Raw genomic sequence first — 15,565 nt, forward strand, 5'->3', positions numbered from 1 at the left:
AGATCGTTTTCAACCTCAAGAATAAGTCCTTGAACAAAGAAGATCAATATTGGATAATGAATAAAGATATGGATTGTCGTCATAACCACCCACGTCCCAAAGACCTGCATGGACATGCGAAAGTAGCGCGACTCAAACCCGATGAGATGCTAGAAGTGGATAAAATGACACGAGCACGTTTGCCACCGTCTAGGATTCTTAGCAAATTGAAGGCAGACAACAAGAATGCCTCCTCTACCTCCCGCTTGATGAACTTCTTGATTATCATCTTCAGCTATTCCTTCTAGTTCTTCATCTTCAGCTATTCCTTCTTCTTGTCTTTCAACTCTTACTTGTTCAGCTTCTTCTTCTTCTAAAATGCCTCCTCTACCTCCCGCTCCCAATTTTTTCTTACCTCCTCCTCGAGGATCGGGAGTTTTAGAAGTAGAAGGTGTTACCTCCATCTTCTTCCTCTTTTTAGCTACATCCGTCCTGACACAAGTATGAAAGTTATAAGACTACTTCGAACAAGAAAGAGATACAAATTATACGAAATATGGATTTCAAATGCCAAAAACTTGTCAACAAATAAGAAGGCTCTGCTTACCCGAAATAACACATATGAGCCGGGTTCGGCTGCTGTGGAGAGGAAGAAGAAGGTGAATGAAACTGATTTTAGGTTTATAGATTATAGGTTTTTGTAATAGGGTTGGGGATAGATTAATAATTTAAAAGATTCAAGGGCATATAGGTAATTGAACTACCCATAGGGTACTCTTTATGAGGTCACCAAAGTTAGGACTATTGCTTTGTATGCCTAGAAAGATTTAGGTATGCCCAAAATCAGGATTCCACCCTAATGCAAGTTACAGACAACCGTAATAGAAGACGAAATGCAACCCACACCCAATGCAAGTGACTAAATACAACCCACATTCCAGTTGATTTGAACATTTTATGGGATACCGGTTCGGGATGCTGCATCTGAGGACATCAGGGCCTCTTAGTAGTCGGTTGTAGAACAAATTGGATTTTGAAGCCCATAAGTGGCCTCTTTCGAGTCCGCAGCAAAAACCCTACAAACCTCAGTTTCTTTCCTTAGAAAATTTCTCTCATAATAATCAAACTAGATTCATGTTTTTTTTTTTGTTGTAATCACTTTCAGAGAAATGGAGCTACATATGGATACTCATCTTGTTTGTCAGTACTAATTTTAGGTTTCAATTTATTTTTTATGAATCAGAAATGGAGGCAGAAGATTATTCACTGAAAAGGGAGAAGGAGAAGATATTGCCCTGTTGTTCCGAAAATTTGCTGCATTCTTATAATCTGTTCAAATTTTTAGTCTGGTCAAGATGTGTTTTGGGAAGCCCAGAATTACTAGCCAGAGAGTCGAGACGACCGGAAGGTAGCTGTATATAAGATTCTTTGTTTATGTCGCCTGCCTGGTATTCTCCTTCTCTCTATTTCTTCTCCCTCCACTTTTTTTTAAACTAGTTAGGGTTTTAGGTAGGTTAAATGTTGTTCGATTCTGGCCTGGTTGTTTAACAATCATCTAACAATCAGAAGTAGAGGAAGAAACTCGTGAACTCGCAACAATGTCAGCTCCTTTGAGGTAATCTCTCGCTCTCTCGCTGTTACTTAAAGATCTTACAAGTAGTATTTCTGTTTTTTCTTGTATTTCGATTTCTCTGTTGGATTAATTAGGGTTTTACATCTCTTAAGAAAAATGGTTCCTCAATTTAGGCGTTTAGGGATTTCAGTAAGGAATTTCTCGTCCAAGGTTGAAGGAGGTTCCTGATGAAAGTTCGAAGACTTCAGTTAGACAAGGAAGTTTGTTCGCAATCAGTTGGCTTGCGGGGATTGGTATAGGGTGGTTGTCGCGTAAATAGTGTTATTGAATATATATTGTTATTAAGAAGAAGACTTGTTTTCTCTTGGGAACCTCTGGATGATTACCTATTGTTCTGGATACATATATGCATGTTTAAGCTCTTCCTCTGTTATGCTTATTAGGAATTCGTTTTGCTTTAGCAGTGTTCCTATATTGCTGAATTGTTTCTCTTTTAAGATGCCTTGGATGTTTCGCAAGATTTATCACGGCGTGTTGCCTTAACCAAATTGTAGCCATGAGTGTTTCTTGCTGTTACCATGAGATCTATTTACTGCTAACAGATGTATAATTCTTAAAAATTAAGCATCCCCATACAAGTTTGTTCTCTTACGTCATTGTATTTTCAACTAATTCCTAACTGATTGAAGGTTCTAAGCTTCCTTATATTTGGTTTAGATTTGTTAAAAAGTTTAGAGTGTTTTAGATTCGATACTCCTTTCTAGAAAATAAAGAGATTTTGATAGGTGAGACATGGAGCATCCCTTAGCTGATTCATAGGAGAAAGATAGGATTGCGCTGAGTGTCAAGTTTAAGAGATGATGATAGAGGCTGGTTGAGTATGAGTGTTGCTCCTAGGATGGACTGAATTTTCAGAGATTCTCTGGGTTAATTGAGAAGCTTAGAGATAACTTGATGGACAGAATCCTTAGAGATGTCATTATACTATAGACTTTAAGTTAGTTTGTATGCATCTATGGGGGAGCTTATGTCAGTTGAACAAAGTCGAGTCAATGGAGTGATTGGTTGTGATCTTCTCTTTGTGAGAGTGTAACTCCGTTTGCACTTAGATGGTTCTTTGTAGCACCTCTGGTACTTAGGCCTCTGTAAGCCACTGAATTTGGTCTTTCTATTTTTATGATGATGATGGGAAAGCTGGTCCTGTACTGTGACCAAGTTTTTGTCAGAGGAAATGTGTACCAGTGTATGGTTTCTATTTCAGAAGCTATATAGTGTTTGCCTGTACAACACTCACGTACCAGTGTATGGTTTTAATTTCAATAACTACACAGTGTTTCCCTGTACGACGCGAATGTAAGGTTTAATTATAAAAATTCACTTGTATCATCGTTCGTCAGGTGCATATGTAGAGAAATAAAAGTCATGATATTCTTCTTAGATCAAATTCCATTATTAGCAGAAAGTTAATTTTGGACTTTAACTTCTGTGTATTTAGTTATAAATGGAACTGGACGATTGTGTATAATGTTCCTTGCTATGCTCTCCTTTTGAGCAGCATTTGTTTTTGGATCAGACCTGAAAGATCATTTCCTCTGTGAAAAGATTGTTAATTCAGAGCAGTTAGGAACAGAGCAGAACATACTTATTTCTGTGAAATTGCACGGAATTACTCTACTTTCAGCATGTTACTCGTTGTGTTAGATTTGGTAAAAATGATTATACAACTGACTTAACATGAGTATGAATATGTAGCCTCTGAATTTCCAGAGTAAGCATTTTCTAATGATTTGTGCATATCATGGCATCGATATTTGACACACCCAACTGGTAGCATTTTCATTCATTGAGATGTAGAAATTGTTACACCTGACTGTAGAGAAAAGTTATATATGGCAGTAAGTCAGTGACCCTTGGGGTATGTTTCGCTTTCCTTGAATGAAACTACACTCCTAATGGAAAAATACTGTAACCTCAATCTGCAGAAACTGAAAAACAAACATGTACAGGCTTCTACAGCGCTCGTCACCGACGTTTCGAGGTATTTCATGAAACTGAGAGTTCAGTTAATATCAAGATATGTTGATTGCTCTGTTATTGTTTTTAGAGAAAATGCTTAGTAGGATAAGAAATTGAACTGCAATAATGCTACCCTATTTTGAAGTTCTGTCTCTGTCAGTGGTGTTGTAGGAAGCACTGAATTGTTTCGGTGGTGTAGATGAATGCAGAAGATTAGTAGTACATTTATAATGGGCTTGGTGCTAGTGAAACTTCTTTGTACAACCAGATTCATGTAACAAAATCTTTTTTTACCAGTTAATCTTTCACCTGTGACTATGAATAGCCACCTGCGATTAGATAGTTTTGGTTTTAATCCAACTTGCTTTTCGGTAACTGTCGTAGCTGTGTGTTTTTTTTTTTTTTTATAAGGAATTTGGTGCTCACGAGCTCAGGTCGTAGCTGGAATCACTTCCTGTATCTCTCCCAATTCTAAGTCTGGTTGATTGGAAAAACCGCACTTGGATTCCCGTTCACGTGACAGTTTTTTGGATCATGGGACAATTTTTTTAGTAGGAAAATTATGCACCCCATAAATTTTGGTCACAATGATAAATTTCCGGTAACTTTAGCATTTCAGTTAAAATTTCAAGCCATGCAGTAATAAAGCCAAACCATCTTCATCCGGGATCGTATTCTCTATTGTGTCCCGGATGTTTTCCTGCGAAATCAATAGCAATTAGAGCAGCACTACTGGTAAATTTTTAGCGACGGTAAAATATTGGTTATATCCAGGTTTCACAGTAAAATACTACTAGTATTTTTGTTTGATGCTAAACTGGCATTTAATGGATGGGAACTCGAAAAAGACTGAACTCCAAAACTAGGTATGCGTCACACTACCAAGGCAGGCATTAAATGAACAGAGAGCGATAGGCGCCGGATAGAAAGGAACTAGGAGGAGATGCGATGCCAGCCCCACCATTCACTGCTGCTGCCTCATTTTACTCCACAAACATAACACCACCGACACTGGCGGGTCAAAACTCTCGTTGTTAATTCAGTTCGAGATGAAGTCATGATCGTTTGTTTTACTTCTTTTCTTTCAATCGATTTTTAAACCCCTCGTACCTAAAGTTTTGTCCCCCCTTGTCATTTCATCTCACTTTCCCCTACTTTGGGTGCGACTTGTGAGGTGTTGGGTAAGTAACTAAATTACCACGTCCCCTCATTGGTATAGTTTCTCACCGGAAGTTACTTTTCCACTTATGAATGACTTTTGTAACATGTTTGGATAGCAGAAGCTTTGCTTCTCCAAAATTAAAAATCAAAAGTAAAATGTTTTTGTTTCATAAAAAGTTGACTTTTTATTTGTTTCATCTGCAACTTCTGATTACGAAGAAGCGAAAAAAAAAACACTCACTACTTCTGATACCTAAATATGCTGATTTTTTGGAAATAAAAGATAGTCCCTCAGTTCTTTTTTAATATGTCAGTTTCTATAAATAAAAGTTTCAAAAAAATAGATCAGTTTCTTAATTGAGAAAGTCAAATGTTATTTTAATTTTTTGGGACCACTTTTCTCTTAACTTTTGATGACAAGTGTCATGTGACCACTTCACTTTACTTCTTTTGCTAACAAGTGTCACGGGTACCATTTCACTTCATTTATTTTATTGACAAGTGACATGAGGACCACTTTCAATGATTAGTTCTCTTAATTTCTTTAAATTTCGCTAAAAACAAAACCAGCCTATTAAAAAAGAAAGAAGGGAGTAATAGACTTGCAAATTTGCAATTTCGGGGATGGAATTGAATTAGTATCATCCGTCTGTATCAGTATTAGAGTGACACTCGATATGGCAAACCATGGTATGGAAGACGGGAACTACTCTCTGTCTTTATTTCAGATGTGGTTGTCGGTAAATAATGGGTTACCCAATAAGTTGGATCTAAAAAAATATCTAGTAGGTTGTTCATGGCTATTTTTGTGGCACCGTCAATGCCATAAATTATACCCAAATATAGACGTACTTGTGACCTTGTAGTCACGAGTCACGATCCCACTACGCATCGGCTAGAGTAGGGGGAGAAGATCTAGTAAGAATTTTAATTTAGAGAAAAATCAAAATAATGTCGGTACTTGATGCAGATCAAGGCAGGAGAGGAAGATCTATTCCTTTAAAATATAAAGTTCTCGAACACATTAATCTATTGTTTAATGTTTTTCTTTAATCTAACACTAATCATAATTAAATATCGTATCATTAAATAAAGTGTTTACTTTCATGTAATTAATGTTACATCAAGAGGTGATTTACTTTTAATTATGGACAATAGCATGAGTCACGGAGGAAATTTAACCAGGAGGATTAACCCAACTCAGTTGACCATGAGATAAACTCTCTCTCTCAGCTCGTGTGTACCACAAGTCAGAAGTTAGTATAAAAATACATTCTCAGAGTCCCTTTATAAACGAAAAAATCATCTTTTTAAGCAATTTCAATAGGCATGGCAGATCAAGCAATTTTCCCATTGTACGCCTACAATGGGGCTGGTAAATTATTAAAACGGATGGACAAACTTCTAAATCAGAGGATTTTTTCATAACGTCTCAGACAAAGTCGATCTACTCAATATGAGACGATCGATTCAATCAGCACCGAGCGGTTCATATTGAGCCGAGACTCGTCCCAAGCAGAGACGATCGGTTCAGACTGAGCTGACAACGGCTAATCCATCCAACGACTATGAATCCACTGCCTATAAATTGAATTGATTTCAACTCCGGAATCACACCTTCTCCACCTATAAATTCTTCACAATTTCACTTCAATTTTCATCATTCGATCTCAAAATCTTCCAATCTAAAAAAATCGCTTTCAGAGTTCGTGGTACTAGATTTTCTCTGGAAGAAGATTCAACAATTTGCACAGCTTATGTTTTTCAACAAATAATATCCACGGTACAAATTTTACGCAAATGATTTTCTGGTAAAAAGTTTTTGCAATGTTCGATGCAGAAACGGGGAACTTGAGAAACGTTGATGTTACTAAATTATCTGTTCGTTTTCAATAAATTAGTCATGCGCTCAACCAATTTCTTGGTATAGTAATGCAAGTTAACCGAAATAGGATTGACGTTGAACTGAAGATGAATTGATCCAAAGAGCTGCAGCGATGTGTCAGGAAATTAGCGGGAGAACTTTTCAGTTTGTAGGTTGTTTCATATACTTAGAGGTCTTCACAAGTTTCTCCCCTTCTGCATTCCGGATACCCCACAAGTCACTCCATGAAGGAGGATGCTCTATTACCTTGTTTTTATGATTTAGTAATTAAGTCTAATGTAACGTTTAATGGAAACCAATGTGAGACCAAGTAACATTTAATGGAACCTAATGTTGTTTGATATAAACATAACAGTGGTGCAAATACAAAGACATTTCCGTTTAATAAGCTAATGACAACATAATGGTGGTGTAATCAGTTTATATACTACTTAATCAATCCATTCCAACTTATAACACGAAGGACATTACCAGAAGTGTTTTTCATATATGTCTTTTTATGTAGAAGTGTGCAAATGCATAAAATTTTGCAACCAGATCTTGAGCATTCGCTAATCATTTCTTTTGTAAACTCTACTTCTTTGCAGTTTTCGGGTTCTGGCTTCTTCAACCGGACTTTAAGCTTCATGTTTTTCCACGATGTTGCTTCTCCGTAGTGGTCGGGTTGTAGCTTCTTCAACCCGACTTAAAGGCTTCATGTTTCTCCAAGATGCTGCTACCTTTTCATCTTCTTGCTCCTACACAACATCAGTTGACATTCGTGGTTCTTCACGACAGTTAGGATCTTGATATTGCAAATACATGAGCTTTTCTGGTTGTGATTCAAAGACCATTCTGTTAGCTGAACAACCAACTTATGGACACTTACTTAAAATACATCCAAGGACATTGCATTATATTATGATCATTCATGAAACATAATGGACAAACCTTTTTTTCTCCCAGACATAGTATTTTTTTTTTCATTTGTTTTTAGAAAACATGGTGTTGGATGAAGAACCTTTTCTGTTGAGAATGTTTTTGGTTGTGTTTGGAAAATATTGGTCGTAATATGTCATATATATATATATATATATATGACCGTTTCCTCGTCTCACAATAAGACGACCGGTCTTGGCTGAGCCGACAACATCTAATATCAATCGACGGCTCTAATTCCACTCCCTACAAAATTCTTACGATTTCAACTCCAAAACCACACCTCTATCTTAATTTTTCATTTTACACCTTTGTACACAAAAATCTCAAAAAGATATTCGCTAGAATTTTTAGTTCTGAATTTATCAGAAAAGAGGATTTAGCTTATATGCAAAGCCTACGTTTTTTTTTTTTGGCATAGTAGAAAATATTACATGTGCAAACCAGAACGGGAGCCGGAATCACACAACCTTTGATACCTGAATGTACATATAATACTCCCTGCAAAAATAACTAAACCTAACACGTGATAGCACGACCCCTTGGCAACATAACCGAACCAGAACTTGACACCTATCTGAAAGTGAAAAAAATGGCACTCCAAGTAAAATTCTCACTCAATAACTAACTTACCCTACAACCATGGGTAATTTGATAAATCTAGTGATGAGATCCCCCATCCCATTAATAACCCTTTTTGACTTTACACGCCATTTTCGCTTCAACTAAAACAAAAACAAAACAATCCCTTGTAACGCGTTCAAACAAAGTAGCAGTAGTAAGTAATAGTACATCATCATCATCATCATCATCATCATCATCAATAACCAAAATAAAAGAAAAACCCTCCATGAGAAAACAACAACTAGTAGTGACTGAAGAAATCAAAATCAAAGAGAAAATTAAATAATACAGAGTTTGTTATTCTTATGATGTAATGTTTCTTGTTACAAGAAGAAATATGAAGAAGAAAAAATTATCATCAAATTCATAAAAAAACACCATCTTTCTCCTCCTCAATCCTCTCTATCTATTCCTCTATTCATGGCTTCTTATCTGGTTTTGTTGTTTGGTCTGTTTATGTTGATGATTTCATTTGTTGAATCAACAACAGATCCAAATTCAGAAGAATGTAAAGGTAAATGGGTATATGTTAGAAAACTCCCAAGCAGTTTCAATCTAGATCTTTTAGTAAATTGTTCAACTTATCCATTATATGATGATTTCTGTCCACATTTAGCAAACCATGGTCTGGGTCATAAAACACATAACCGTTCACATTCATGGTTCAGAACTGATCCATACATGCTTGAACTTATTTTCCACAGAAGAATTCTTGAATACCCATGTCTAACTACAAATCCTGTTCAGGCTGATGCTGTTTATCTTCCGTATTATTCTGGTATTGATGCAATCTCGTATTTATATGGTTCTGATGTCAATTCTTCTGCTCATCATGGTCTGGGTTTGTTTGATTTCTTGAGTAATGATTCTCCTGAGATATGGAATAGGAATCATGGGTTTGATCATTTTCTGGTTATGGCTAGACCTGCTTGGGATTTCTCACAGCCATTGAGAAATGACCCTGTTTGGGGTACTTCGTTTTTAGAGTTGCCGGAGTTTTTCAATGTCACTGCATTGACACTTGAATCTAGATTTTGGCCGTGGCAAGAGCAAGCGATTCCGTATCCGACTTCATTTCATCCGCCCAGTTTGTTGCTCATGGAATCTTGGATTGAGAGAGTCAGGAGAACACATAGAACTACTTTGATGCTTTTTGCTGGTGGTGGGGGTGTTTCTGCATCACCTAATATTCGGCACAGTATTCGTGTCGAATGTGAGAATACTACTAGTGGTGGTGGTGTTGGTGCTGGGGGTAATAATTTCACCATCAGTGGGAGTATTTCTAAGATATGTGAGATTGTGGATTGTTCTAATGGTGGTTGTGACCATGATCCGATTAAGTATATGAGACCAATGTTACAGTCAAGTTTCTGTCTACAACCACCTGGTGATACTCCGACTCGGAGGTCGACATTTGATGGAATTCTTGCAGGATGTATACCTGTTTTCTTCGAAGATTCTTCTGCGAAGACGCAGTATGGTTGGCATTTGCCAGAGAAGCAATTCGAAGAATTCTCAGTGTTTATACCTAAAGAGGAAGTGGTATCCAGAGGGTTGAGGATTGTTGATGTTTTAACTTCGATTCCGAAATCTGAGGTTCGGAGAATGAGAGAAAAAGTTATTGAATTGATACCAAGGATTATTTACAGAAGACATGGAGATTCAATGGGTTGGAGAACAAAGAAGGATGCTTTCGATATTGCTATTGAAGGTGCTATACGGAGGATTAAATCAAGAATCTCTGTAACAAGTGACAGTTAAGTTTTTATTATCCGAGCCTGAAATTTTCCTGTTACTTCATGGAAATCTTTACTAGTATCATCAGATAGTTACTCATTTTTGTTTGAATTTATTAATTTATTCCACTTCTACAAATCTATACAGATAAGAAGTTGTGAAAACCAGATAGAATTTTACATTCTTTCAATTCAGTAATAAAATCAGTTCAACTATATTCTGTCTGCTTAATCTTCAGTAATTTTATTCCATATTTTTGTTGTTAGTGTAAATCTTCGTACCTGGATCGCTTAATCAGTTCTTGAACTTTGTTTCGTCGCCTATAACAATCCAGAACCCTGTTTCTGATCAGAAGTAATGATGCATTGCTATATGATATGGAGAAACTCAATCAATGTACAAATAGAGTTCCTTTATTGAAGGCGAAACAAATGAATAGATTATTTGACTGCAGAGTGTAAGAAGCTTCTACAAAATCCTTAACGGCAAAAGGTAAAGGAAATTGGCATACAATAATTATCTCATGCACAACCTGTTGAATCCTTGTATGTATCTGAAGGGGAGCTCTGAGTCTCTGACGGTATGGGATGTTCAATCATCTTATGGCTTTATCCTTTGTTCCCATATCATTCTTTCACCCCCATCTCATAATTGTTGAACCCCACGTTAGGCCAGCTCCAAAGCCGGAGGCCGCGATTGTATGTCCAGGTTGGACCTTCCCACTCCGGACGGCTTCATCCAACGCCAAGGGAATAGATGCAGCACTTGTATTACCATAATTCGCCAAATTTGAAATTACTCGTTCTGATGGGATCTGCAATTTTTCTGAAACTTTATCGATTATCCTTTGGTTTGCCTGCATTAAGAAATTGAGGTATTAGTAAGAAAAGGTTGTCATTTGAAGATAGATAAGCAGTGCAGTGGCAGTGGCGCAGTACTACTTTGTCTGCGGTTTGTTTCTGCTAAACTTGTAGAATCATTCAAGTCAGGAAATTGATTACTGATGCAGGGGAAATAGAAGAGGCGAAAAAGGTGCAACTGACTGCTTTACTGCACGAATGCTCTTAGAATCTAACAGAGGAAAATTATATTATACAGTTTCTTGTATGTAAATTATCGCAAATTTAGAATTTAAGTAACCGTGAGAATTTATTCAGTTTCATTGAAACGCAGTTTTCTTTATTCATCTTCTGTTTTGAGTTCAGGGGTGTTCTCTAGAGCAAGACTTTCAGAAGAAAACAGATAGTATAAACTAATTCATACCTGGTGAAGAAGCAGCCAGTCGACATCAGAACTTGTCATACCGGCTTTTCCCAGGGCGGATTCAATTGATTGTGGCACACACTTTACGGCGAAGCGGAAGACCTCTTGGCCGTTCATTTGGATGCACGAATAAGAAGATCGTTTGGGAGGGAAATCTGCCGCGGAACCATTGGTGCCTAGCACATCCTCTTGGTCATTGTCTTCTCTCATTGTTGCATTTAGGTGCCTGCAAAAGTAAGCAGATGAATTTGAGGTCTTTTTTTCTACTAAGCAAGCGACATTAAGTAAGAGAGACTAATTTAACGTACTTTTGCCCTTCCCCATCGCTGTGAAAATCGAAACCAAACAGACCATCCCCATTACCATCACAAGCCTGCAAATAATATCAGAAAATTTATAAAAATTCTAATTCACTAAAATTCAAATCAAAATTAAGACATAGCAAAAGATTATCAGTTTAAGATCAGCTATTTTTGAGGATGCAATACACTCTTTTTGTTGAAAACATTGCTTACAATTACGAAAAAAAGTAAAATAAAAAAATCAGTCAATCCAAAATCAAATTTGAAGTTAATTGTTTCAAATATAGGTCCCATAAGGCTTTGAACTAGAGCTAATTTTTATTTATGAGAATGCCATCCTCATGTAAATCATCCTTTAGAAAAATCTTCTACTTCTAAAATTTGTAACTACATCATCAGTGTGTACAATTTAATGGTAAAGGGAGTAGCTCAAGTGCTACAGATTTTTCATCCCACAACTGATGGTGTTACATGTTTAGAAATGCACATGATATTTTCCCAGGGATTTTCTAAATAATGAACAGGGGACTGATCTGGTCGAAATGTCAAAGATATGCAATCTCACGATGTTCAAAGATAAATCTCAGGGACTGAAATCACCATGTTCAGAACAGGCAGTTAAGAAATTACTGGAAAAGGAAAATAATATGAGCACAAAGCTAGCCTTGATACATTAATGACACCAGCAGAGGGGAGATTTAGTATGTACCTGTACTACAACAGCACCAGCAGCATCCCCGAAGATGATACAGGTTTTTCTATCCGTCCAATCAACATACCGAGAAAGAGAATCAGCACCAATTACAAGAACATTCTTGAATCCACCTCCTGTAATTTGGACCACAAAAAATGTTTGTTGTATGAATCAGATATTATCAGCAACAGATAAAAATAAAATCATTATAGCCATTCATTCTCATTGGGTGATTTACCTCTAATATGACAAGCAGCCGACAGTAATCCAAGAACAAACCCACTACATGCAGCTGTAATGTCATAAGACAATGGACGATTTTTGCATCCTAACGCTCTTTGGATCTGATAGTATTAAAAGATGAAGCAACGTGTAAGTTCCATTTCAAGAAAATAAACTGAGTATAAATTTCCAGCTCAAGTAACTACGGCAAAATGGTTATGGATGTGTCAATGCGTATGTGTGAAGACAACGGCAGTATAGTCAGTAACAAACTGCAAGGTAGCAATTGGACGAAGCAATATCATGCATAAAGAAAGAAACTTGTCATGTTTCAGTTGATTGAAGTCCTTATAGTTTCCTTAACGTACAACTGCAGTTTTTGTTTTGTTTTATTTTGTTTTGTTTTGAAATAACTTCGTTCAATTTTAGCATGTGCACAATCAAATAACATATTTCTCCATTTTATACCTGAGGGGCACTACCAAAAAGATCCTCTGGAGTAGATGTGCACATCAGGATAAGGTCCACATCATCAGGTTCAACTTGAGCCATCTCTAGAGCTCTCCTTGCTGCCATTTCTGACAATCCGGTCAAACTATCTTTCCCTACAAATGCATAAGATGAATAACGCCATAAGTGGATATAATATGATTACCAACCAAAAGGTAATAAAAAAACTTGCTAATTGGGTTTCTTACTCTTAAACTTTCTAATATTACATGCTATTCGTTGTTGTTTTGATAGAAAGAGACAAACAGTGACACCCATAAATAAATTAATAGTCCTAGAGATGGCAAGAGATGCAACCGATCCAAGCCTACATCTATAGCAAATAAGCTTGGCAGAGCTCAGTAGAGTTTAAAAGCACATGTGAAAGGAATTGAGTGTTGTTCAACAAACAGTTGCGAGGGGGAGAACGCAAATTCTAAGGAAGGATATCGAGGAACAAGAGGTCACAAGGGTACCTGAAAGAACTCGCCGGTTATGAATTCCAGTGCGTTCATATATCCATTTATCAGAAGTTTCAACTATGCTTGATAGGTCATCATTTGATATACTTAGACTTGGTACAGCGGAGCCGCATCCAACCAGCTTGCAACCTTGAGTAACCCATCTGCAGAAAAAACAAAAAATCAAATGAAAGAACGGAGGTAAGATGTTCAGGTCGCTAACTCTACCAGGAATCTAACTCAAAAATGCTAGAATTATGTGTTACGAATACTCCAACAAATGAAAACTAGAAAGGAGCTAGAATCTAAGATAGCTGATGAAGCTCAATATAGTACTTCCACATTCAGAACACTCAAAGTTTGGTAAACAATGAAGAATACACAGTTTTTTTCCATTGAAAATATAGACTGAATGCGCCAGTTGTATAAGCATGATGCATTCCACATGTGGAATGTAATACTGAGGTAAGCAGTGGTTACCCACCAATCGTTGATCTATATAGAAGAAGATGAGTCCTATTTTGTGACCCTGGTACCTAGTGCCCAATTTCTTCTAGATCTTCTCGTCATGGGCTTGAACCAAATGGCTGTTCTCTTTCTCTAAAGACGAATTATATGTTTCTGGATCATTAATTGCCTTGTGATGAGAAACACACGGGTACAATGACTATCTTTCACAAACAAGGCTTTTTTTTTTTCTTCTTTTTTTAATTCATTCCAGCAAGGAATCAGTGGTCCTAAACAAAGGCATCTGCTGCAATCGGGGTGTCATAAATCCATGTCACATGTGAAATGCCTCCAATTTGGTTCTATAACCAAGCACTCCATACATAAGTCTTGTTTATCACATGGCCAAAATTCATAGTATTAGATATGATGGTTTTTCTAAATGTATAAAACTCAGAACCTTTCTTCAGTGGTCATCTGTTATACACTATGTAATTCTGAAATTTCCTTACATTCAAGCATTGAATTCCCAGTAAATCGAATTCAGTTCACTACAGCTCAGTTGCAACATAAAACAAACAAAATAGAGGCAATTCAACAAAATGCAGTTCGGAAGCTTTCTGCATGCTCATGTGAAATCAAAAGTGGCAATCTAACAACATGAAACAATGATAGAGACAAAAGAACATACTTTGGTATTGGAGATTGTGAAGGGGCATGTTTATGTGCACCACCACCACCATGAATAGAGCTGCAACAGCGAAGAGGTAGTCCCTTTACAGAAATTCTGTTAAATAAGTAAAACCCAGATTGAAAAAAGGTTGAAGGAGGAGGAGTCAGGTGATTATTGATTTGCTTGACAGTGAAAGTTGAAGGAGAAATCAAACCAGATGCATTCGCCATTGATGATATTAGATATACATAATAGAGAAAGAGATAAGCTGATCAAGGAGTTGGGAAGGATCTTCTTTAGGTGATAATAGAGAAAAGAAGAAGAATGCAGGAATGACGATGATGAAGAGAGCTCATAGGATTTACACAGAGAACAGAGTTTGAAGGAGAAAACAAGAAAATTAAAGTTAGGAGGAGTTACAGTTGGAGTCGGAGGGACTAGAGAGTACAGACCTAAATAAGCAAGAAAACCTGATGTATCTATTGGGCTTGAACTCGATGTTGACTGCAGTCCGCATCCGATCCAACAGATGATTGGGTTTTTAAATGGACGACTTTTTGGGCACTACTCAAAAAATGGGGGGACTACTCTCAAGTTTTTGGGGTGGATATTGGTAGTAATTTTCAGTCACCCCTTATCTGATTTTTTTTAAAATACCTACTTTACTCTTGATGATAAACTTAGTTAGTGTGATGATTGATTAGTGTTAGTGTAATGATTAATAACTGATTAGTGATTAGTGAGTTATATTAGTGGGATTGTTTTGTTATAACATTATTATTGAGAGATAAGAAGAAGAAGAAGGAAATATGAAGAAGACGATGGGTGAACCCCAAAAATCTTTTTTTTGAGTTTAGTAATTATGATTTGAGTGATTCATGTGATGATACCTCATCCTCAGAATCAGAACCCCCTTCACCTCATAGTGTATTTTTCAATACTTCTAATGATCCGGAAATGAGTTATTTGTTAGATGATGAAAGTTTTTTGCCCCAAACTCAACCTAACAAAACATACGATGGATTTTATCAGCCACAACCTGAATATGAAGCTATGGGTACTCAGGTATGCCTCATATTTAGTTAATGTAGCTTAAATTGTGCAAAAATTTGGCCAAACTC

General features: G+C 36.8%; 2 protein-coding genes across 2 annotated transcripts; one reads left to right on the plus strand and one right to left on the minus strand.

Moving 5' to 3' along the window:
• The first annotated feature begins 8,239 nt into the window (after nt 1-8,239).
• Nucleotides 8,240-10,124, plus strand: LOC113355475 (probable xyloglucan galactosyltransferase GT19). Its single transcript, XM_026598348.1, has one exon. The coding sequence runs from the start codon at nt 8,577-8,579 to the stop codon at nt 9,915-9,917; it is 1,341 nt and encodes a 446-aa protein (XP_026454133.1). The 5' UTR covers nt 8,240-8,576; the 3' UTR covers nt 9,918-10,124.
• Nucleotides 10,125-10,288: 164 nt separating this feature from the next.
• On the minus strand, nt 10,289-15,103 carry LOC113355476 (3-oxoacyl-[acyl-carrier-protein] synthase 3 A, chloroplastic-like). Its single transcript, XM_026598349.1, has 8 exons — nt 14,463-15,103; nt 13,340-13,488; nt 12,843-12,979; nt 12,391-12,496; nt 12,168-12,286; nt 11,465-11,529; nt 11,157-11,382; nt 10,289-10,749 (listed from the first exon to the last, which is right to left on the minus strand). The coding sequence occupies exons 1-8, from the start codon at nt 14,672-14,674 to the stop codon at nt 10,528-10,530; spliced, it is 1,236 nt and encodes a 411-aa protein (XP_026454134.1). The 5' UTR covers nt 14,675-15,103; the 3' UTR covers nt 10,289-10,527.
• Between the last annotated feature and the right edge of the window lie 462 nt (nt 15,104-15,565).

Source organism: Papaver somniferum, chromosome 3 (assembly GCF_003573695.1).
Source record: "Papaver somniferum cultivar HN1 chromosome 3, ASM357369v1, whole genome shotgun sequence".
NCBI classification, from domain to species: Eukaryota; Viridiplantae; Streptophyta; class Magnoliopsida; order Ranunculales; family Papaveraceae; genus Papaver; species Papaver somniferum.